Source organism: Ictalurus punctatus, chromosome 27, assembly GCF_001660625.3.
Source record: "Ictalurus punctatus breed USDA103 chromosome 27, Coco_2.0, whole genome shotgun sequence".
NCBI lineage: Eukaryota > Metazoa > Chordata > Actinopteri > Siluriformes > Ictaluridae > Ictalurus > Ictalurus punctatus.
In genome coordinates, this window is record NC_030442.2 from 14638885 (window position 1) to 14662500 (window position 23616).

The window sequence follows — 23616 nt, forward strand, 5'->3', positions numbered from 1 at the left end:
CTCACACACATACACTGTGCACAGCTTAAAATAACCCCAGCAAAGCAGCAGCCGTTTATCTGTATCTAGGGAGCTGATCCAATTACAGCGCTCACATTTGCATCCATCAGCCTGAGTGAGGCGAAAACAGTCTAACTAAAAAAAAAAAAATTTAAATTAAAAAAAAAAAAAAAAACCTAACTGGTCAGACAGAAATAAATAAATAAATAAATGCATGAGAAATTAGACAGGAGTTCTGCACTCTTCGATGTGACCTCCAGGTGGGAGGTCAATCATAGCCCCCCCTCTCTCTCTTTCTCTCTTTGCCTCCATCTTACCAAGTGAGCACATCATTACGTTAAATATCAGTGTCTTAATGTGGAACAGATGTCTGCTTGAAAGGGATCATTAAAAAAAGGGCAAAGGTAAATAAACACTCAGGCAAACTTGTAGACCTCCTTTCCATTCCTTCAGTTCCCCTCTATCTCCATCTCTCTCTCCCTCTCTCTCTCTCTCCTTCCCTCCATCCATAGCATGGACCCTCTGAAGTCCCTGTAAAGAAAACAGTTCATCAATCTTCATCAGAACCATTAAAGAGAGGAATAATAGGACTGCTTATCTCGCCTAAGTGCTGCCTTGAGGCTCCAAGGACAGACAGTGAATGTGTCGACATATTGGAAATTCTGTCTGTGTTGCTGTAATTTTTTTTTAAACATAATAATAAAAACACCTTCGTATTTGTCTTCGTCTGAGAAGAAAAGCCCGTATAATTACACGTATATGTAGCTATATATGTAAGCTACGACCATAAGTGAATAATTGAGGCAAGTGTAATTGTATCTGTGTGAGAAGTAAATAAAAACACGTCTTACAGTAATCAAATTACAGATTTATTTGTGTGTCATTTTAATTTGAATGATCCACAATGAATCTGTGGAAACATTTCCTGGAATTCACACCTAAATGTTAAAAAACAAACAAACAAACAAACAAAAACATTCTAGTCTTTCATAAAACAAAACAAAAAAAAAGAAAGCAATCTAACATTTAGTTCATCATTATTGTTTTTTTCTCACTTTAACTTTGTACAAATAAGCTAATAAAAGAGTGAAAGGGTATAAAGGCTGTTTTAGTGGAACACACCCTGTCCCAATTCAGTGTAATTCTCTTTAAAAGAAGGTTGCTCTTCGTTCTTTAGTTATTTAAAAAGAAATAAATATATAAATATTAGGTGATATTCCTGTGGATCTGCTCGGTTGTAGAGAGAGTAAACCGTACCTTTCAGTCTCACTGGGTTGGTACCCACAATCACACTTACACCTTGTGTACCTTTACTATGAATTACCTCGAATGCTGCTTATAGTGAGTGTGCCTTCAGTTTTTAGAGAAAAGCTTTAATCATGGTCCATTTCATTTATGTACCTTAAATCATTTGTAATGGTATACACTACATCCATGTTTCCATGTGAAACAGACATAAAACAAGTACCCTCGATTGAGTGTACCACCCCAGTGACAAGGAAAGGTACAGTTTAGTACTATTTTTTTTTTTTTTCTTTTTTCTGAGAGTGTAGGTTTCTCTCGGCCAGTCAGACGGCCGAATGAGGCAAGTGTAATCTGTCCCTCGAGAAAACCATAGAAAAACAGCGGCTGAAGTCCAGGGCTGCAGAGAGAGAAAAACAGCAGTAAATCACGAGCTGTCGGTTAAATCTGAGCACGTTTACATTGTGTCCCTGCCTATTTCGGATGTGCTTCAAACCTGAAGGATTTATGTGCTGCCTAACACACACACACACACACACACACACACACACACACACACACACACACACACACACACTTCTCTTACACCTTTCTTACTTATGCAGTTAGCTGACATGCTGTACCTGGATCTAACCATGACATTAACCTCAGTAACCAGTAACCAGAAGGAAACCTTTTAGGTTCTTATTTGTTTTGATTTAACTTGATTTATTATTATTATTATTATTATTATTATTATTATTATTATTATTATTATTATTGTTGTTGTTGTTGTTGTTATTGTTATTATTAAAAAGGCTCCACTTTCTGGAAAAAACAAAAACAACAACAACAAAAAAAAAACAACATAAGTTTTTTTAGTAGGGACCAACCAAATGTTCCCACAAGGTCAAACATGTCACATACTCCTTTTTTTTGCGGGGATATTTGGTCCTCATCAGGACACACACACACATACAGACACAAAGTGCGAGGTCTTTAATAACCAACGAAACGCCCACGTCAGACGAGCCCTGACAGCTATTTTTTTTTTTTTTTTTTTTTTTTTTTTTTTTTTTGAAGGAGAAAATGGAGCTAATTTGTGAAAATGAGGCCCCGTGGCCACGTCACTCACTCTCTCTCTCTCTCTCTCTCTCTCTCTCTCTCTCACGCATACACACACACACACACACACACACACCTTGCGGAAGCAGTGCGGAGAGGAGAGGAACAGCTGGCCTGCATTTTTAGCCCCCATAATTAATTAAGCGCTTCCTCAGTGGGATCGGATGATTAAATAAAAAAGGGGAGGCGGTTTTCCCAGCGTGCTCCAATGGGGGGGGGGGGGGAGCAAGAGCGAGAGAGAGAGAGAGAGAGAGAGAGAGAGAGAGAGAGAGAGAGAGAGAGCGCACTCCACTCCAGTTTGTGGAGAGGTGTGGAGAAGAGGAGACGAGTGAAAAGGTTTAGACAAAAATTAGGCAAATGACACCATTCTCTCTCTTAAAAAAAAATAATAATTAAAAAAAAATAAACTACACTCCGCTTATTATATAAGCTGTGTCTCTTTTATTTATTATCATGTTTGTCCTTGCTTTTAAAATAAATAAATAAATAAATAAATACATAAATACTCCTTTTCTTAAAACAAATAAATACAATACATTCTGAGCTATAGGCCTTCTCTCTCTCTCTCTCTCTCTCTCTCTCTCTCTCTCTCTCTCTCTCTCTCTCTCTGTGTGTGTGTGTGTGTGTGTGTGTGTGTGTGTGTGTGTGTGTGTGTCTTTATTTATTTATTTATTTATTTATTTGCTTAAAAAAAACTGAAAAACATCAGTTTAAAACAAATCAGTGCTAGGACTCTCTCTCTCTCTCTCTCTCTCTCTCTCTCTCTCTCTCTCGCTCTCTCTTCGTTAGAAAAACAACAGAAAAGGAGAAATTAATAGGATCTTCTCTAGGCCACGGTCTCCATCTCTTTCCCTCTGCTTCTGTCTTTATTCATCATTGTTATTATTATTTTTCCTTCTCTTCTTAAAATCCGAGAGAGAGAGAGAGAGAGAGAGAGAGAGAGAGAGAGAGAGAGAGAGAGACTGCTCCAACTGTGCTAGAGAACAGGTCAAATGATAATACTTTCTTTCTCTTTTCCCCCTTTCTCTTTTTTACCATCCTTCATTTAAGACAAGCATTTGAGCAAACGAATCACTTCAAGTAAAGAATGGATTCAGACTAAAAAAAAAAAATAAAAAAAAAAAAGATTCTGTCAGTGTTTGGACGAACTTGCTCTGTTGCTCTGTTGCTTTTCCCGGATGTGCAGCGCGCCAAATAAAAATGGTGTCCTTTTACACGATCGGGCTGAATATGATTCGGCTCAGCTGGAGGCTTGTCACTGATGAGAGATCATGTAGACATCGGCTGTTATCAGGCTGCTGCTGATATAAAAGTCCACGATCTTTTGGGAAACACTTGGTGCAGCACATTTTTGCAACGCGATCATCAACAGGTTGACACACACACACACACACACACACACACACACACACGCGCGCGCGCGCGCGCGCGCACAGATACAGGGCGGCAGGTGTAGCCTAACTCTTCAGCAATGGGTTACATTATCAAAAAAACAAAAAACAAAATGTTGTATCACATTCGATTATAAACTGCCTTATTTATTCACTTTTTATCTAAACACCATGCTCTGCATGTATTTATTTAAGTCGTATTATTATTATTTATTTTTTTTTTTGCTTTTGTTTTTGTTTTTGTTTTACTTTCTATAGCTACAGATATTTGTTTTAGGAAACGCGGAAGCGAACATGTCACGTGACTAGGTCCAGGACAATTTGTGCTCTTCGATTTTCGTTGGAACGCACACACACACACACACACACACACGCTCTCTCTCTCTCTCTCTCTCTCTCTTTTATTGCTTCATGGGTTATTTTCCTGCCTCATTTTCATTTTTTTTCTACATTTTTGGTTACATTTCTTTCTTGAAATCGTAATGTTTAATAGATTTCATTTTTATATGTTTAGCGGATGAAATTACCCACAATTCTAAGTGTGGGATTTCATGTCGGGTCATAAAAAATATCTTTAAAATCCTTTCCTCCCCTTTATAACCCTGATAAATACACTGGTTTGTTTGTTTGTTTTTTGTTTGTTTGTTTTGTTTGTTTTTTTATTAGAAACACAATGAAATGTCAGTATGTTTTATGAAATATTTCGAAAAGAAATCTAGGTATTCACTCATTAAAGAACAATTAAAGATAAGCGCGAGACGCGTTTCTGCTCTGTATTATTAAAAAAAAATAGCACTTGTATTCTTTGTTTCATTCCTTGCAGTTTTACCCTTTATTTGTTGTTTTTCTGCCTATAAGAAGTTCACTACAGCCTGTCAAAGTCGCATGGCCCAGTGAAATCTGTTTTGATGATTAAATAAAGCAGACAACAAATAAGTAAGTAAGTAAGTAAGTAAATAAATAAATAAATACAATTGTTTCGTTGCACAACACATTGCTTCCAGTTTCCTCCCCCAAAAAATATGAAATACCGAAGTGAATATGAATCTCTGGATCTTATTATAAGTTCTGAGTTGTTGCTTAGGCACAACTGAGTTAACCTCTAATTATTTTCTCTCTTTTTTCCTCTCTAACATTTTGAGAGTAATTAGCTTTCCTACATGTCTGAGCCTCGCTTAAATGTGCAAAAGGTTGCGCGAGCAATTCAGAGATCATGACATTTTACATTTTAGTAAACCTGGGGTGAATTCGGTCGATTCGAAACAAGATTGTAGATGGGGGAAAGAATGAACGTTCTTCTTTGCAATAGTGAAAAAGAAATAATTGTCTGCCACTGCACGTAAGTGTGTAACTTTTGTTGCTCGTATAAGTGCACGTAAAGCAGAAAGGTAGTTATAGGCCTGTGATCATATATACACCGATATCCATAATATCCATAAAGTGTAGCCGTTTTCTTCATGCCATAAAATTTACACATCAAATGAAGCGACAGGGGCGGATCAGTCACGTGATCCGGGCCTTTGCAAATATCCCCGAGAGCTGATAACGACTAAATATAGGAGGAAAAAAACAGTCCTAGGCTACTGAGTGCAGAAATTAGTGGGGAGGATTTCACACGACTGTTACTGAACCTATTAGCCGTTCTCTCTCTCTCTCTCTCTCTCTCTCTCTCTCTCTCTCTCTCTCTCTCTCTCTCTCTCTCTCTCTCTCTCTCTCTCTCTGCAGTGTTCAAACCGCTATTGTATACCCAAAGCCTTTGAACCGGGCTTTCCCTTCTACTTCTAGTTTATCCGTTTAAACGTTCAATTGATTTCCATCAGGCGGAAAATGAGATCGTAAATTATTATCGATAGCTCAATATTCTAGGCCTGTGAAAGTCAAGCTTGATATATATATATATATATATATATATATATATATATATATATATATATATATATATATATATATATATATATATAAACGATGGGGAAAATACTGCCGTAAAATGTGGCAACTCAAAACCAATAAATGTTTACTTGGCTAGGAGAATGTCCTATGGCACTCTGGAATGTCATTTTCGTTTTGCTTAAATCTACTAAAAAAGATTTTTAATGCGTAGAGGAGCGTCAATTCCTAGAGGGGAGCTGGGGGGGAAAAAAAAAAGAAAAAAGAAAAGAAAAGGTGATTATGCTATTTAGGAGGCTGGGGTGTAGTGAGAGATGAAATATGGCGGGTCTCGGGGCTGCAGGGGGAAAGACATTAGAGCTGCGGGAATTCAGTGTAACCCAGGGGACTTTTCAAGTGGAGGGCGCAAAGTAAACTATAGAGATTAATGACCCGACCTCAGACCTGGGCAATCTGCTCCCCTTTAATACCTCTACTGATTATTATTATTATTATTATTATTATTATTATTATTATTATTATTATTATTATTATTATTATTGTTGTTGTTGTTGTTGTTGTTGTTGTTGTTAGTAGTAGTAGTAGTATATGCGTAAATAAATCTAATATTGTTTCTAAATTAGCTGTGTTCATTATCAATAATATCCAAACCTTGTGCCAAGAGCCCAACATAATTGTCTGTTTTAAATTATAGTATTTGGTTAGTTATTGTAATATGCTCCAACAGTGAGATTTCTAATAATTTCGTTTTTGTTTTACAGTGTAATTGTCAACACATAGTGCACAATCCGTAGAGATTGTTTACATTTAATATAGGTGAGCGATTTGTACTGAATTCAGACAATCTCCATAATAATAATAATAATAATAATAATAATAATAATAATAATAACAATAACAATAATAATAATAATAATAATAATAATAATAATAATAATGTTGAATGCTGAGTTTAAACGCTTGTAGACTAATGTTAATTCGGCTTGTACTTTGATACTTTGAATAAATAAATAAACCCAATTATTTATTTATTTATTTATTTTCCCACACAAAAGTGTAAGCACGTGCTTGCGGCCCTGATCCACTGTTAGTTTAGTTGGGTTTGACAGAGGTCCATTTCCTCCTCCTGGCGTGCCACCTGAGGCAAGATGCTCTCTCTGAGTGTGTGTGTTTAAGAGTGCACGGCCCGTATTAGGAGCAAGTGTGACACCTACCTGCGGAGGAGGGTAGAGCTATAGAGGTTTCCTTGAGAAAGGGTCTAGAGGCGCAGGCACACGGTGCTCATGGCGATTGCACCCGCGTCCGTAATCCGCAGTGCTATTTATTCAACCTTTCACACCATTAAGAGTATAACCGAGACGCATATTCCCCAAACACCTCAGAGCATTGCATTGGCGGGTGCCTCTCAGTCGCTACGCCTCGGAAACAGTAAAGAGGGTCTAAATTTGGCATAAAATCGAACTCATTACTGGAGTTCAACACCCGATCGTTCGGCACATAACACGACGCGCATGGAGTGTAATTGGGTTAAATGACTGCTCGACACTTCGGCCAGCGTTGTCATATCAATATTCACCTGCTCAAGTACGTTCACGCCTGTGAGTCAATGATACCTATTATCCCCTCATATAGGTGATAAAAGATCCGGTTATTAAAGGTTATTAAAATACCCGACCATGAAGCGTTTCAGAATAATAAGAATAATAATAATAACAATCATATAGACCTACTTCACTGAATTTCTAAAGCTGTGACTTTCACCTCTGATTGTGATATATATATATATATATATATATATATATATATATATATATATATATATATATATATATATATATATATATATATCTTTTTTTTTAAATCCCCGGACAATCAGGAAAAAAATGAACCCAATAACCTGAATGACTCTCAGTGATTTTACGTCGCAGAAAGGCCTCAACATTTTTAAAGCATTGTTCGCTTGTTTTTTTTGTTTTTTTTTTCTTGTGCAGCTGTCACATTTGTCATCCAAAAGCATGCAAGTGCCCCAAAACAACTGCTGCACACTCGATTTTTTTTGTCATAATTTACTTCAAAGATAGTGTATTGTCCATTTTAAATACAAAAATGCTACATTAAATATACATATTAGTCTTTAATACAAATAGACTTAGGCGGCTGCAGCGTTTTAAGACAATTCTTAGATGTTACATCTTGATTAACCATTCAGAAACTAAGATTTGAAGATAAGCATTTACTCAGAAAATAACTGTCCGAAATCCCTTTATCATTAATATTATTTTCTCTCTTTCTCTCTCTCACTCTCTCTCTCTTCTTCGTCGTCTTCTTTTATATGCAACCACAAATAATAAATAATAGTCCATGAGCGCGGAGACGAATTCCGGTATTAAATGTTGGACATACCTTTCTTGAGTTCATAAGGGGAGTCTTTGCACAGGTCTACCTGCGCTTGGCTCCTTGCTTTGCTTTCTCGGGCAAGAGCCTCGGCTCGGTTCAAAACGCTCGGACTTATTCCGTTGAAGTGCGTCGCTGCCGAGCTCGTGACGGAGCCGTGGCTGCCGTGCAGGTGGCCGAAAGAGCCGTAGTTCGTGTAGCCCGCGTAAAACGGCGACGTGTAGTAGAGAGGCCGGGAGAGCACGGCGCCGCTCGGGAGCGCGCACTGCGTCGAGGTCCGGCTTGGAGACGCGGCGCTGGCCGCCGGTAGAGCGTTCTGAGCTGTGCCCCCTGCGTCGCCGCCGCCGCCACCGCCGCCTCCTCCTCTGCACCTGTCCGAAGACGTGGCTATTTCCGCCAGAGACCACAGTTTAGGCTTTGGCGCGGACGGAGGAGAATGGATAACGGACGTTGCGTTGCTGTGATTGACCGCGGAGGCGCCGTGCGCCACTTCCGGCGGCCTGTCGTGCACGCCGAGCTCGTGGGCCCGCTGCACGAGAGACGGAGACGACGTGGTGGCTTTTGACGGGTCCACGAGTGCGTCCGCGCGCTCGTCCACCTCCTTCAGGTCCGAGTCGCTGAGCAGAGGGTCCGAGTCTTTGCCGTGATGGTCGTCTTGAAATCTGTCGCATGGCGCCTCACCCACGTGCAGAATTTTGGGATCTGGAAAATGGCAAAATGTAAATTGACTTATATACACATTATATAAAGCATTATATATATATATATATATATATATATATATATATATATATATATATATATATATATATATATATATATATATATAATATGTATAGATATATGATAGAATTTAAATTGAATATAGAAGACGTTAATATCTGAAAAACAAACAAATATTACTACCCTATGGTGATTATTATTATTCGTACCATAATAATAATAATAATAATAATAATAATAATAATAATAGTAATAATAATCGGATTGTAATAAATGAGATTCAGTACGCCAGCTGTGCCCCTATTATGCAGCTCAAGATAAATGGACTGCAAAACACCCCGCGTCACCAGCAATTCTCACTCCATAAGGAGTCAAATTAGAGCTCAAGGTGATTATTATTTAAAGCAATTGTCCTATTATAAATAATACACCGCCATTAACCAGCAATCAATTTTGCGCCCGGAGTGGGAAAAAAAACGACTGCGAATTAAAAATTGATGATTTTTCCACAGACCTGTCTCCGTATCTGTCGAGTCCCCCTTGTCAATAGGCTTGTTAGGCTCGTCGTCGTCGTTTTTCTCCAGGTCGATGTTCTCGTCCTCCTCCTCGTCCTCGCTCCTGTTGCGCGGCGTCCAGGTCATCTTGTTCTCCTTCTTCAGTCTCCTCCTGGCGTTGGCGAACCAGGTGGACACCTGGGTGAGGGTCATCTTGGTGATGATGGCCAGCATTATCTTCTCGCCCTTGGTAGGATACGGGTTCTTGCGGTGCTCGTTGAGCCAGGCCTTCAGAGTCGCGGTGGCGTCCCGGGTCGCGTTCTTACGGTACGCAGGGTCACCATACGGGTATGAACCCAGTGGAGCTGCGTATGGGTGATAACCGATAGAGCCAGCCATGCCTGACGTGTGATCATAGGGGGAACTCTGCAAGAAACCCACCAAAAAAAGAAAAAAAATATATATATATACAATTAAGCCCACTCTACCACGTAACCACATATTCCATACATACAAACACTAAACACTAACGTGATGTAAGTTTAACAAGCCCTCCAAACTTAAACCTTCACGTAAAACAACACACACACACACACACACACACACACACACACACACACACACACACACACACACACACACACACACAAATTAATCACATAACTGAAGCGCCAAACCACACACATTTCACAATTTGTGAAAATTAATATTTTTAAACATTTAAACAAAACCAGCGCTTAAAATACACTTCTCAACGTATCCTATATTCTGCAACTTATTTCTATTATTCAGAAACACACACACACACACACACACACACACACACACACATATCATATATATATATATATATATATATATATATATATATTTATATATATATATATATATATATATATATATATATATATATATATATATATATATACATTTAATATTTTCTTCACATTTTCTTCATAGTCTCATAATATTTTTTGCATGCTCTCAGTTTGTTATGACACGCTGGCAGACATTGTTTTTATTTAACGGAACATTTTTGTTTGTTTGTTTTATGAAATAACAAAATTAACAAAACGCTCGCTCTTAAATCATAACAATCATAATTTCAACCAACCTTTTATGCTTCATTTTAAGAAGATTTTGCTATATGGGGCCATATGTAACTCATATGTAAATGCGACGCAAATGTTTGCTGCTGGAAATCTTTTGCACGACTTGTTTTTCAAGCCATTTTTATTCTTCGCGCAAAACAGCCTTTTTTTCTTTTTGTATCCCAATATTTATAATCTAAGAACGTCAGAAAATGCATCCAATTTAAAGAAGCTGAAACTGTATTTGGTTAACTTGCATAGCCAAAAACTATCGCAGACAACATGCGCAATTACATACAAACAAATTAGGGACACAAGCAATCGGCCCTGTAAGTTTGCCCAAGCTACAGCTATCACACGGGGTGAAACAAACAAACAACAAAATGGAAAAAAAAGAAAAGAAAAAAAAACAAACAAAACAAAAAATAAAAAACTTACTCACCACGTAGGAGGTGAAAGTGGCTGCGGCGGCTGCAGCGTCCGCTCCGTACGGCAGATGCGAGCTGTAGGCGGCTGAGGCGCTGCTGAACGCCGTGGATCCGGCGTAGGGTGCGAATGCAGAGCCTGACGACGATCTACCGAGCTCTTCGGTGCGCGGGCCCGAGATCACGCTCGTGCTGTACGCTGGGCACGAGTAGAGCGCCAAAGAGGCGGACGGTTGATACAAGTAGCCCTGAGGGTACGCCATGGCCAAGCGCCGGAGAACGAGCTTCTTTATCGGTACACTTTGTAATCCTCTTTTTTTTCCCCCCACTTTCACACACACAGTTGTCCTCGCTCGCGCATAGAGTCCCTGATGAGCAGAGCGCGCGTCCGTCGCCTTCGCGCACTGGAAATCAGAAGGAGCGACGAATGCATAGACTTCTGACTTCTCTCCGTTAACTCGAACCGGACTGTTCTTGTTGATGTTTTTGTTGTTGTTGTGGATCAGTGATGGTCGACTTTTCGAGTCGGACCCTCGCAGCTTCGACCTGTCGCCTCTCTCATGCCGTGTTTTTGAGCGAGAAAGTTTTCTTTTTTTGCGCGTCTCAGACGGGGCTTTGCGCCGCGGAGTGCCCTGCCAGGATGCTAAGTTGGAAATTGAGGATTCTGACGCCCACTACGTCGCCTCCTCACGCTCCTCCTCTCGGGTGTAGTCAGAGAGGGAGCAGGAGAGCTGGTGCTCGGTTCCAGCGCTCTCTCTCTCTCTCTCTCTCTCTCTCACTCTCTGACACACTCGCGCAGAGACATTCGCTAACAACCCCCCCCCCCTTTTTTTTCTGCCTCTAACAAGCCTCATTGCTTTAGACCGAACCGCTTCAGCCCCTGGATGGCGATCTCATGCGAGCCGAGAGCGCATCAGCTCCAACTTCCCTCGTTCTCTAAACACATGAAGCCGTCACTTTCACACTTGATTAATAGCAAATGGACTAAGCTGGCTGCCAGAGACCGCTTTGCCAAACACCAGAGGAGAAACGCTACATGTTCTGCTGCTCTTTCTTTCGTCTTCCAGGTTTTTTTCCTTCTGTTTCTTGCATTTATTTTTATTTTTTTCTTGTCTTGTTGACAGTACATACCGTATAACTCTCCGAATAACGGAAAGGCTCATGCGATTTTTGTTGGTGCCTTAAAAAAAACGTGCTGTCTTACAGTCGATTAATGAGAATTTTCAATACTATTTGCATTATTTGAACTCGACGCTGTGAAAATGAGTCAGTTTAACTGCAGTCACTGTTGTCAGTGCGCATGAGTGCGACTCTGAATCGGTTCTTCACAGCACGAGACCGAGTGAGTACTAACTTTTGACAGGCGATAGCCTAAGTGACACTTTTTAGACTGAGATTCAGGAATGAAACGGCTCTTCCTCCTGTTTAGCACAAATCCCCGAACACACACACACACACACACACACACACACACACACACACACACACACACACACACACACACACACACACACGCATATTAAAGTCCATATGAGGCCACGGCCATGGCCTCTAAGCCGCTTTGATTTACACTGATATCTGTCTCTGCGCCCTAGGAGATCCCCGATTTATCCCGGTTTATTTCATTTTGCTTGCTTGAAAACCATACGTGCACCGTATCATGCCTATTATGACAATAAAACAAGCTGAACGCAAGCTATTTAGGTTTAAAATGCGCATGGTCCACTCTAGTAGTCTTAACCGACTGTATAAATAGGATATACTATAATAGTAGGCCTTATTGTAATAGATACCAATATTGATGCTTATTATCCTGTTATATACTTTATATCCTTTATATTCCTATAAAATATTATGTCCAGCCTAGAAGTAATAGAAATGTATCTCTGAAAAGAGCAGGCAAAAAGGCACACGTATTTAATAATAATAATAATAATAATAATAATAATAATAATAATAATAATAATAATAATAATAGTCTATGTAATATTCAGGTAACATAAGATAAACATTTTGTAGACAATGTGTTTTTGAGTTTTGCATTCATGTAGACTGTTTTTCTAGTTTTGTTTTGTTGTAGTTGTAGTTGTTTTTTGTTTGTTGTTTTTTTTTTCTTTTCTTTTCCTTTTTTTTTTTTTTTTTCCTGCACTGCTCGAGTTAGTTAAAGTCCGCGCTGAGCCGAAAGGGATCGCTGTAGGCGCTGTTAAAAAGCCTCTGGAGAGGAAAAGGACTGAAACCATTAAAGAGCCAAGCAGAAGTCGAGATACAGTCACGCTGTAAAACATATTTATTTCACCCCCATCCCTGTCCTGGTCACCACCCACTTTCAACGTGGCAATGAGCTTTTGATCCGTTGTGGAGAATAGCTACAATAATAATAATAATAATAATAATAATAATAATAATAATAATAATAATAATAATATGCACGTTATTCATCATAAAGAAAACAGGAGACATTTTCATTTCAGTCAGTTGTCCAGATTCCAATCACTACACAAATAGTAGCTACATGGTGTATAATTTTATGCAACATGTTTAAATGGGTCCTACATGTCAAGGATGATAAGAGAAATAAAGCAGACGGCTGCTTATTATTATTATTATTATTATTATTATTATTATTATTATTATTATTATTATTATTATTATTATTATTATTACTGCTCTTTCTTTATCGTTCCTTTTCTTTTCTCCTCTCAATCTGGACCTGACTCAACCCTCTGGGGGATTTTAACCCTCCATTCAACGCCCCATTGGCCAATTATGCTTCCAGCTCCAGTTTGAAGGACGTTATAACTGGCCAATGCCAGGTCACCCTTAGATAGCTTGCCGGTTGCCTTGGATACCCTTTCTGGTGACGTCACTGTTCATTGATAGTCTATTATCGGTGATAATTACTTCCTCCTCTTCACCGGCAGGAGTGTGTGTTCAGCTCCGAGGACTGAAGGAGAGCAGGGATGGGGAGAAGGAGCTCGGATGCGGCTCGGAGGTTGGGAGTGAGGTAAGAAATATGCATGTTTCCGCTAGCTTATATATATTTATATATATTTTGAAAACGCATCGTCCGGGAAATTGGTCGAGCGAGCATCACTTTGAGAACTTTCTCTCTCGGCAAGCCGTGCATGCAGGGAATGTAGAATTTACATACTGACTTCATTTCAAGTTCTTTCAAAGATATTGTACAGCTTTATTGTTTTTTTTTGGTTGTTGTTTTTTTTGTAGAAATTGAAAATTGGGTTGCTAGTATTTAGAATTTGATCATTTTTATTTATTTTAGTTTTATTGTATTTTTTTTCGGGTACTTCCTTAAAACAAACAAACAAACAAACAAACAAACAAACAAAAAACAGCTCTGCTATTAGCTGTGGTTTCTAACGGATTTATAAATAAATAAATAAACAAATAGATGAATAAATAAAATAATTGATGATAAAAGACATTAAGACGTTTTCCGTGATAGACATGCGTGCAGTAAAAAATAAATAAATAAAAAAAAGTAAATAAATAAATAAATAAATAAATAAATAAATAAAATCCGCTATTAGTTGTTGTCTCTAAACGACTTAATTGGTCTTTGTGATTAAAACACAAATAACAAATAAAGCTAAAATATAAAAAGCTAAAACTGGGCAGCTAGACTTTCTTTAAAAAGGCTTGCATGCGTGATTGTCATGTAGCCTATAAAACAAAAAAGATGGACACATGTCTGTCCTGCTCTGTTTTTTTTTTTTTTTTTTTTTTTGTCTGAATGCAACATCGCAAGGGCAGAGACGCAAAAAATGTTAACATTTTGTCTAAAAAGATGCTCCATGGCGTTAAATACGAAAGACATTTCATCAGAAGAGAAGGGTTTAAGGAGGTTTAAAGATGCCTCAGGCAGAAATAGTGCATTTTTTTTAATACTAATTATTCTGTGATTAGTCAGCAGAGTGTTAGTGCCACAGATGCGGGTTAAATGAAGTTGGAAAGCGCATTGACAGGATTTTTTTTTTTACCTCCTGTGTGTGTGTGTGTGTGTGTGTGTGTGTGTGTGTGTGTGTGTGTGTGTGTGTGTGTGTCTGTGTGTGTGTAAAGCAGAAGCAGAGCAGTCCAACGCTCCTTCTCACTCCGAACCCGCTGTAAAGCGATTAACTCATGGCGAATAGTCTTTGATGGATTAGCTCGGGGCCTTTGGACACTTCCAAGCCAATTGAAATTCAAAACAATCCGCCTCCTGTGCTTTGGGGAGATCCGCGCCAAATAATGGGGGCTGATTTCTTTCTGACCTTGCAATTTTATTAAATGATTAAACACATGTGTGGCAGGAGGCTCCCAATAATAATAATAATAATAATAATAATAATAATAATAATAATAATAATAACAACAACAACAACAACAACAACAATAATAATAATAATAATAATAATATGTGGTTAATTAACAATAGTAATAATGCATGTAATAATCCTTTTTTTCTCTGAGAGTACAATTAGAAATATTTATGAGGCATAAATATTTCCAATTGTACTCTCAGAGAAGAAAAAAAGGGTACTAAACTGTAACTGTACATTTCCTTGTCACTGGGGTCGTACCATCAATCAAGGGTACATCTTTGGTCCCTTTAGTATGTAGTACTAGTAAAGTGTATCTTTAAAGCTTCACTCTAACCAAAAAAAAAAAAAAAAAAAAAAAAAGATTACTCTATGTATGTACTTTGAATCATTTTAAACTTATACTACACGTGTCTACATTTCCAGATGCAAGATCCATAATAAAGGTACCAAAAGTACATTTAGTGTACCTTAAAAGTACCTTGTGTCCTCATCTAAAACGTTAATAAACACATCCTTTAAACCTGTACAGCTTCCCATCTGCATATCCACACAAAAGCAGAGCAAACGCACCGATTAGATCAAATCTGTTCCAGCAGATTTTCTCTACTCTAACACACCTCAGCTCATCAAGTGCTTGTTAATTAGCCACTCAGTTGAATGAGGTGGTTTAGATAAGAGGAAGCATTAAACTCCGAAGAGCAATCGCTCACTAAAACTGGATTAGTGGATTGTCTGGTTTAAACCTCTTCAAACAAGAAGTGCTAAACTGGGAATCCACTTGATTTTCCACCCTCTAGTCATTTAATCCAGTGTTAATGAATTTGTTCATTCTTTTATATATGTGTTTATCATTTCAGTCTTCAGTGCCTTGGATTTATTGTCGTCTGCTCAGATTTCCAGGATAAAATAGACGCAGGCTGAGGTATTGTATGGCCGAGTTCCAGATGTACGTTCTCATTACATGTATGATTTGTAGAGTATTGTTATTATTGTGAATATATGCATAAATCATATTTGTTGTACACACTCCAGTAAATATTACATGCAATGTAAAGTCTGATAATAAGAAGAATGTTTATTTTTTCAGTATAATGTGCTTTACTTTGAAGTGAAAATGTATACTTTCTGAATATTAGAAATATTATACGATCTGTACAGTCTAAGTACTAGATCAAAAGATCAAAGCTGAATGTTATAAGGGCTGTTACGATCACCTGCCTTTTATTTATTTATTTTTAACACCTGACATTTACGCCATAATCCTTAAAGTGCATTTCTACTCAACGGAAGCTTCACCTACTAATGTCAATTAAAAAAGGAGTCAGACGGGGTAGGCAGGGGTATACAGGGGAAGGCAGGGGTATACAGGGGAAGACAGGGGTAGGCAGGGGTATACAGGGGAAGGCAGGGGTATACAGGGGAAGACAGGGGTAGGCAGGGGTATACAGGCGTAGACAGGGGTATACAGGCATAGACAGGGGTAGACAGAGGTAGACAGGGGTAGGCAGAGGTAAATAGGGCTAGGCAGGGGTAGACAGGGGTAGGCAGAGGAAGACAGGGGTAAGCAGGGTTATACAGGGTAGACAGGCGTAGGCAGGGATAAACAGGGTAGACAGGGGTAGGCAGGGTTATACAGGGTAGATAGGGGTAGGCAGGGTTAGACAGGGGTAGTCAGAAGTAGTCCTCTGACTCAGGATCCTCATGCCCTCACTGCATTTCCCCAGGGCCTCAGGAGGGAGGCACACCGTTAGCCGAGTTAAATGGTCAGATGATGGTCCTGTTATGAGAATGGATTCAGAAATTAGAGATTTCAGACAAAGATTGCATGCCTCCCCTTTCGCCTGCCAGCTGGTTAAGATTATGATTGATTTGTTTGAGATGGGCTATAGGAAGCAGGCATCGATTTTTTAAATGATTTTTCATCTCCTTCACCCTGAAAAATATTTACAGTTGTACCACAGGACCATATTTTCACTAGGGCTCTCTCTCTCTCTCTCTCTCTCTCTCTCTCTCTCTCTCTCTCTCTCTCTCTCTCTCTCTCTCTCTCTCTCAGAAATGCTATCAGCTGAGTCCAAGACAAGAGGAATGATTGGGAATTTTAACTATTTTTATAGATAGAAGAAAGAAAGAACGAAATGTGTATTAATTACATCATGTAACAAGACAATAATTCTTTAGATAGGTAGATAGAAGAAAGTTTTGTATCAAGGAAGGACACAAATTTAGAAAGAAAGAAAGAAAGAAAGAAAGAAAAGAAAAAGAAAGAAAGAGCACCACCTGGTTGGACAAGTTGCTACTGCCATCACTTACACTCAAAACATTCACATGTTTAGTTTCAACATTGTCTTGATTTACATTTTAGGGGTCATGTGACGTTTTCAAATAATTCAGTATTATATTCTATCATCAAGGCTTTATTTGTCCACAGTGTATTCAATATTATGGACACAGAGGACAGTTTAAAAGCTGTGAGTATAGCAATCACACGTGCACACACACACACACACACACACACACACACACACACACACACAGACACACTCTTTGCATCCCTGATCTGTCAGCATAGCCTGTAATTGGTGTGAGAAAATGAGTCAAAATACTTTGTCTGATTGCAACAGTGAGATTAAAACATATTTTCAACAAATATTGTCATTTTAAATGTTTTTTTTTTTTTATCTGAGAGCAGAATGTCATTCAATAATCAATAATTCAATAATCAATAATGATATTGAATAATAATTCAATAATCATATAGCATCATACATTAATGATATTTATTTGCTTGTGTCTGTATAGTGATTTGGTATTGTATGTAGCTTTTAATGTAATTTTGCAGAAGTGTCATATGACTTCATCATGTATTTTCCTTATAATGCTGAACTGATCCAGTGTCTGAGGAAATATTCAAACATTATCTCTTATCTGTACTACTTTTCAATTCATTTCTTATACATCATTTATAAAACATTATTTCTCAACGTGATCTCAAGCTTGCAATTTACATGATCCATGTGAAATAAGTAAGTACAAAGGTCAGTGGGCAGGATTAGTGTTCATACCTCTAGAGACAACATCATTTGTATGAAATCAAATCAAATCAAATCCAACCACATCACTCTGGAAATGTGTACAACCTTTCCATGTGATCAGGTCCAAACTCTCTCCTCTCCTCTCCTCTTCCTACCTCTACTCAAACCCTGAATGTTTTTATTTTATTTCATTATTTATTTTTTTTCCATTCCTCTGTTGTGTAGCTCTCCACATCCAGTAATGAGGAGTATGTGAAGGACTTATCCTCTGCTCCTCTCTTCCTGTGTGCTGTTGTTTTGTTTTCTCCTCCAGGCTCTTTGATGCCATATCCGCTTACATTTCGCTTGCTCCCTGTAGCCATGTTTTCAAAGAAACATCCAGCGGAAAACATCCTCTGCATTTGAAATGTAGATCGCTCACGCCATTCTGCATACAGCGCGTGCCCTCTCTTGCTCCTCTCCCACGTTCGGCTTTTCAGATACATCTGATACAACAGAACGGCTTCCTGATGAAGCCCTTGCATTCTGGATGTCGGGGATGATCCGTACTAACAACAATGCAGATGAGGTTTCAACTGCTATTTGCTCCCTATCAGGCTGATGGCACAGAGGTGAAAGATATACAAATGTGATGTAGGGGCATGAGAGAGCTTATAATACATCAAACCATGGAGTGTGAGTTGTACTACGAAATACCACACTATCTAAAGCACAACGGAACAACTTTAAAGATACATATTGACTGAGATTTCTATTTCTTATAGAACCTCAAATCTTTCATATGGATTTTTCATCAATGATTTGGTATCTATTCTTATCCGAAGATGCTTTATTATTAAGAGCACTTGAATAAAACAAGAAATGTCAGACAGTTCTTCTCTAAGTTAAATATTAAGTATTGACCCAATGGTCAAATGCAAGCTCTTTTATTGATGCCTTCATGATGAGATGTTTTGTTTCTAAAGCCTTTTATTGCATCATGAAGCAAATCAAATGTACAGGGTGTCCCAAAAGACTCCATTCATAGAGGACCATGTATTCCAGCACCACGTCGGTTTTGCCTTCGTCAGTGGATGTTCGTGGACGTCCACTTCTCGGTAGGTCCGCAACACCTCCAGTATTTTTGATGTTGGTGATAAGTTTGGCAACGGTGTCGTATGTGACGTGCTTGTCATGTTTCCTGTTAAAGTCCACCTCAATCTTGCGACAGCTTCCCAGTCCAGCCATGAGAATGATTTCAATACGTTCTTCTTTTGTCAACGGTGTTCTTAAATTCTATTTGAAAATAAATAAATAAATAAATAAATAAATAAATAAATAAATAAATAAATAAATAAATAAAACCTATAATATAAACTAAGTATGAAACATTTTGGAAGACAGTTTGCTGAAAAGTGTTAATTTCCCCCTATTTATGGAGACTTTTGGGACACCCTGTAGGATCTAGTTCTGTCATTTAGATAGCATTTAAGACAATTATTACATATACTGTATGTATCTGTAATCAGTGATGAGAAAAATTAGGGCTGTAGTCAAGATCATGAGTGTCTAATCTACAGTGAGACTAAGTGAGATCGAGTCAAGCGCGTGTTTTAAGGGAGTCGGGGCCAAATCAAGATAGAGTCCAAAAAACAAAACAAAACATCAAATCATATTCAAGGCAAAACCTTTACTTCAACTAGGCTTCATTTGTGCATTTAGACAATTATTTTCTAGAATTCTGTGCTTGTCAAATAGAAAAGACTAGCCTAACATTATTCTTACAAACAAATCCAAGACCAACACCCAAGACTTAGACAAGTCCAAGTACAAATGCCAATAAGTTAGAGAGAAAACCAAGTCAATACCGAAAACAACTCTTGATATGTAATCCGAAATACCCCAAATCCATCCATCCATCCATCCATACATCCATCCATCCATTCTCTGTACCGTTTATACTACACAGGGTCACAGGGGAGCCTGGAACCAATCCCAGGGAAGTTGCTGCACAAGACAGGGGACACCCTGGGTGGGGTGTCAACCCATCACAGGGCACAATCACACACACACACACACACACACACACACACACACACACACACACACACACACACACACACACACACACACACACTCACACTCACACACTATGGACAATTTGGAAATGCCAATCAGTCTACAACACATGTCTTTGGACTGGGGAAGGAAACCTGAGTAATGGGAGGAAACCCCCACAGCATGGAGAGAATATCCTAACTCTGTGCACACAGGGTGGAGGTGAAATTTGAACCCCCCAACCCTGGAGGTGTGAGGCACACGTGCTAACCACTAAGCCACCATGCCCCCCCCCCCCCCCCCCCCCCCAATACCACCAATACAACTTTTCTTTGAAAATAAAATTGAAATAAAAGTATATATAGGAATATAATTTAAAAGTTGGAGATGAAATCAATTTATCTTATTGCTCTACACAAAAGTCCTTAAGCTTAAATCTAGCTTTACACTATATATATATATTTTTTTTTTGGCAAAAATGGCAGATTGTAAAAGAATTGAGTGGAGATCGGCAGTCTTAGACCACACAATGTGGCTTTATGATTGTATGCCACTGCAAAGTTTTTTTTTTCTTAACTCTCAGATCTAAAATCCACCAATAGGAGAACGATATAAAATGACTCTAATCTCACAAGACAGACACAAATACAGTTTATGCAACCTCTTATTCTGTACGAGCCCAGATCACACTGACTGATGATGTAAGCACGTAGAACGAAGAGTAGTAAAGTCTGTAGTTAGAGGATCTTCATCATACTATAGAATCTGACATGGAAAGCGTTATAGAATTCATCAGAGATTTTATTGGGATCGAGCGCAGTGTGACAAGTGATAATCTTCAAACTTAAACCGGACTTTACCGAATTAATTATTATGGCTTTTAGGTTTGTGAAATATTTCAGTATCAGGAATGTCAAGCTGCTGTTATTTTCGTCTGCCATTTGTTGTTGAGAGATTAACAACATAGCTATGAGATCAGAGCCGTCTTAGCTAGGAAGCAGGATGATGATATAAAAGAACTGATTTTTGATTTTTTTTTTCTTTGTCAGTGAAGATGGAAGTAGGAAGAAGTTGCTTTTTTCTGTGTGTGTGTGTGTGTGTGTGTGTGTGTGTGGGTGGGTACTGCATGTGTGGGTGTTGGTGTGGCCAGTGGAGAGAATTTTTAGCCATTGCTATTTGAGCAAATATAATTTTTGGCTCTTTGCTTAAAAGCTCATGACCATAGGAAAAAAAAAAGGCAAAAATATTGTTTTGCATTTCAAATACCACCCATTTCTTTTTGTAATGCTTTACACCTGTCCGTGATCAGGTACTCGGATGTCCCCACAAGGATAGGAATATCTTAAAAGGATTGACCTCGTGCTTGTGGGCACATTAGTGTAGTCCCCATGAGGAAACTTTATTTTTTTATTATTATTATTTTAATTGCAACATTTATTAAAAAAATAAAGATGGAAATAAAACTAAACAAGCCAAAATGTTTCCTTTTCATTGCTGTGGTCAAGGCTTGGGTTGTATTTAGCCGTAGGATGGCATGAATTAGCCATCAATAGAAGGTCCTCACAAATCAAATGTGTGTGTATGCGTTTCTAACACCTGACTTTGGGTGCTTGAGGCCCTGCTGATCCTAATCCTCTCCTCTCTGGTTGGACGGATGGATTTCACCGTGGCATGCTGATGTTTACAGGTGCACTCACCTTTCAGTTCCCATGAACATCTGTGACCAAAGAGGACCATGGTTCCACCCTGCTAACACAAACAGAGTGGCGAGATCAAAGGCAGCCGCAGCTCACCTGTGCTTCAGGAGAGAAAGCTGCTTAAACGGCCACGTGACCCATAACCAGGAGCAAATTAGTGTTGTTGCAAACAGCCTTCGGTCTCTGAGAGCTTCTCCGGTGTCTGTAAAAAGACAGGCTTTCAGCAAGCTGTTTTATCTCTAGATAGTAGATATATTCATGAGGATAAAACGATAGATTAAATGCTCTGAAATGTGGAGTCTGCAACATTTATTTACTTTAATGAATTACTAATGATTATTAATCAATATTACATGCAAAATGTACAAAGTATCAGAAAAAATGGGAATTTATGTGTGTGTGTGTGTGTGTGTGTGTGTGTGTGTGTGTGTGTGTGTTGGAAGAGAAGAGTAGCCTTTAATGTACAACTGTTACTAATCAGAGTGTGTGCAGTGCTGCGTGTAATGATCGGAGCACACACCTCAGTTGTAACGGCTTAACACTGAAACACTCAGACCTGCTGGGCCTCCTCGTCTGTCTGCACCGTGTGTGTGTGAGTGTGTGAGTGTGTGTGTGTGTGTGTGTGTGTGTGTGTGTGTGTGTGTGTGTGTGTGTGAGAGTGTGTATTGAGGACTAAAATGTGGCAGAGAGAGTGAGAGAAATATGGGGAGTGAGAGAGAGAGAGAGAGAGAGAGAGAGAGAGAGAGAGAGAGGTGTGGTAGAAAGACAGAGAGATGGAAAGAGTGAGAGATTAAAAGCGGGAGATGTGCAGGTTTTATGGCCGTGTCTCTTGTCTTCAAGAGAACGCATTTAAACAGTGTTTTGAAAGGGAAATCAGGAATCATCTTTCGGACCAGGGCTTTAAAAACAGCCACGAGAGGATCACTGAGTTCATTCAAAACAAGGAAAGAAAGGAGGGAAGAAAAGAAAACGATGGGAAAGTTGTAAACAAACAAACAAATAAATAAGATGATAGACAAATCTGACCCTTGAGAGGTTAATAGACAGAATGAAGGAAGGAAGAAAGACTTATACTGTACCTGTAATTATCTTAACACTAATCTGTTGCGCTTTTGCTCTTTTATAATATGTGTGTGTGTGTGTGAGAGAGAGAGAGAGAGAGAGAGAGAGAGAGAGAGAGATTTCAACACTTGCTTCTGATCTGACTGAATGACAGCAGAGTGTGTAAGAGAGTGTGTATAAGTGTATGTAAGACCGCACGCGTTTGTGCTTGTGTGTGTCGGGATCCTTGTGTACATAGAGTTCCCTCCAAAAACTATTGGAACAGCAAGGCCAGTTCATGTGTTTGTGTTGTATTGTATTGTGCTGTACACCAAAGACATTTGGGTTTGAGATCAAAAGATGGATGTGAGACGAGAGTTTAGACGAGATTTCTGCTTTTATTTCCTGGTATTTACATCTAGACGTATTCAACAACATAAAATACAACCTTTTGTATCAGACCACCCAATTTTTAGCCAAGTAAAATTGGAGGAACAGATAAGTCTTGAAGTAAATTAAAGTAAATCACTCTTAATATCTGGTTGCATATCCCTTGTTTGCAATAACTGCATCAAGTCTGTGACTCACTGACATCATCAAATTGTTGGGTTCTTCTTTTGTGTTGCTTTTGCAGGCTTTTACCTCAGCCAGTTTCAGTTGTCGTTTGTTTCAGCGGGTTCTCCCTTCAGTCTCCTCTTCAGGGTGTGAAATGCTGCTCAGTTGGGTTAAGGTCTGGTGA

General features: G+C 38.8%; 1 protein-coding gene and 1 long non-coding RNA gene across 5 annotated transcripts in view; one reads left to right on the top strand and one right to left on the bottom strand.

Annotated features, from left to right (window-relative positions):
• Window positions 1-847: 847 nt before the first annotated feature.
• Window positions 848-11519, bottom strand: irx5a (iroquois homeobox 5a). 2 transcript variants are annotated; one of them, XM_017459318.3, is made up of 4 exons: window positions 10769-11519; window positions 9256-9661; window positions 8028-8720; window positions 848-1642 (listed from the first exon to the last, which is right to left on the bottom strand). In XM_017459318.3, the coding sequence occupies exons 1-4, from the start codon at window positions 11012-11014 to the stop codon at window positions 1569-1571; spliced, it is 1419 nt and encodes a 472-aa protein (XP_017314807.1). In that variant the 5' UTR covers window positions 11015-11519; the 3' UTR covers window positions 848-1568. The 2 variants fall into 2 exon arrangements, with proteins under 2 accessions (XP_017314807.1, XP_047007588.2); XM_047151632.2 differs by lacking the exon at window positions 848-1642 and having other exon boundaries at window positions 7744-8720; window positions 10769-11516.
• An 82-nt stretch (window positions 11520-11601) lies between these two features.
• The window catches only part of LOC108259666 (uncharacterized), a 25758-nt gene continuing 13743 nt past the window's right edge, over window positions 11602-23616 (top strand). For 2 of the 3 annotated variants that reach the window (XR_001810979.3, XR_001810980.3), the window contains exons 1-4: window positions 11602-11818; window positions 13673-13755; window positions 15928-15992; window positions 17124-17538. This is a non-coding gene — a long non-coding RNA (uncharacterized LOC108259666). Of the gene's footprint in view, window positions 11819-13672; window positions 13756-15927; window positions 15993-17123; window positions 17995-23616 lie in introns of those variants that run through there. The other variant, XR_006981234.2, reaches the window with a different exon arrangement.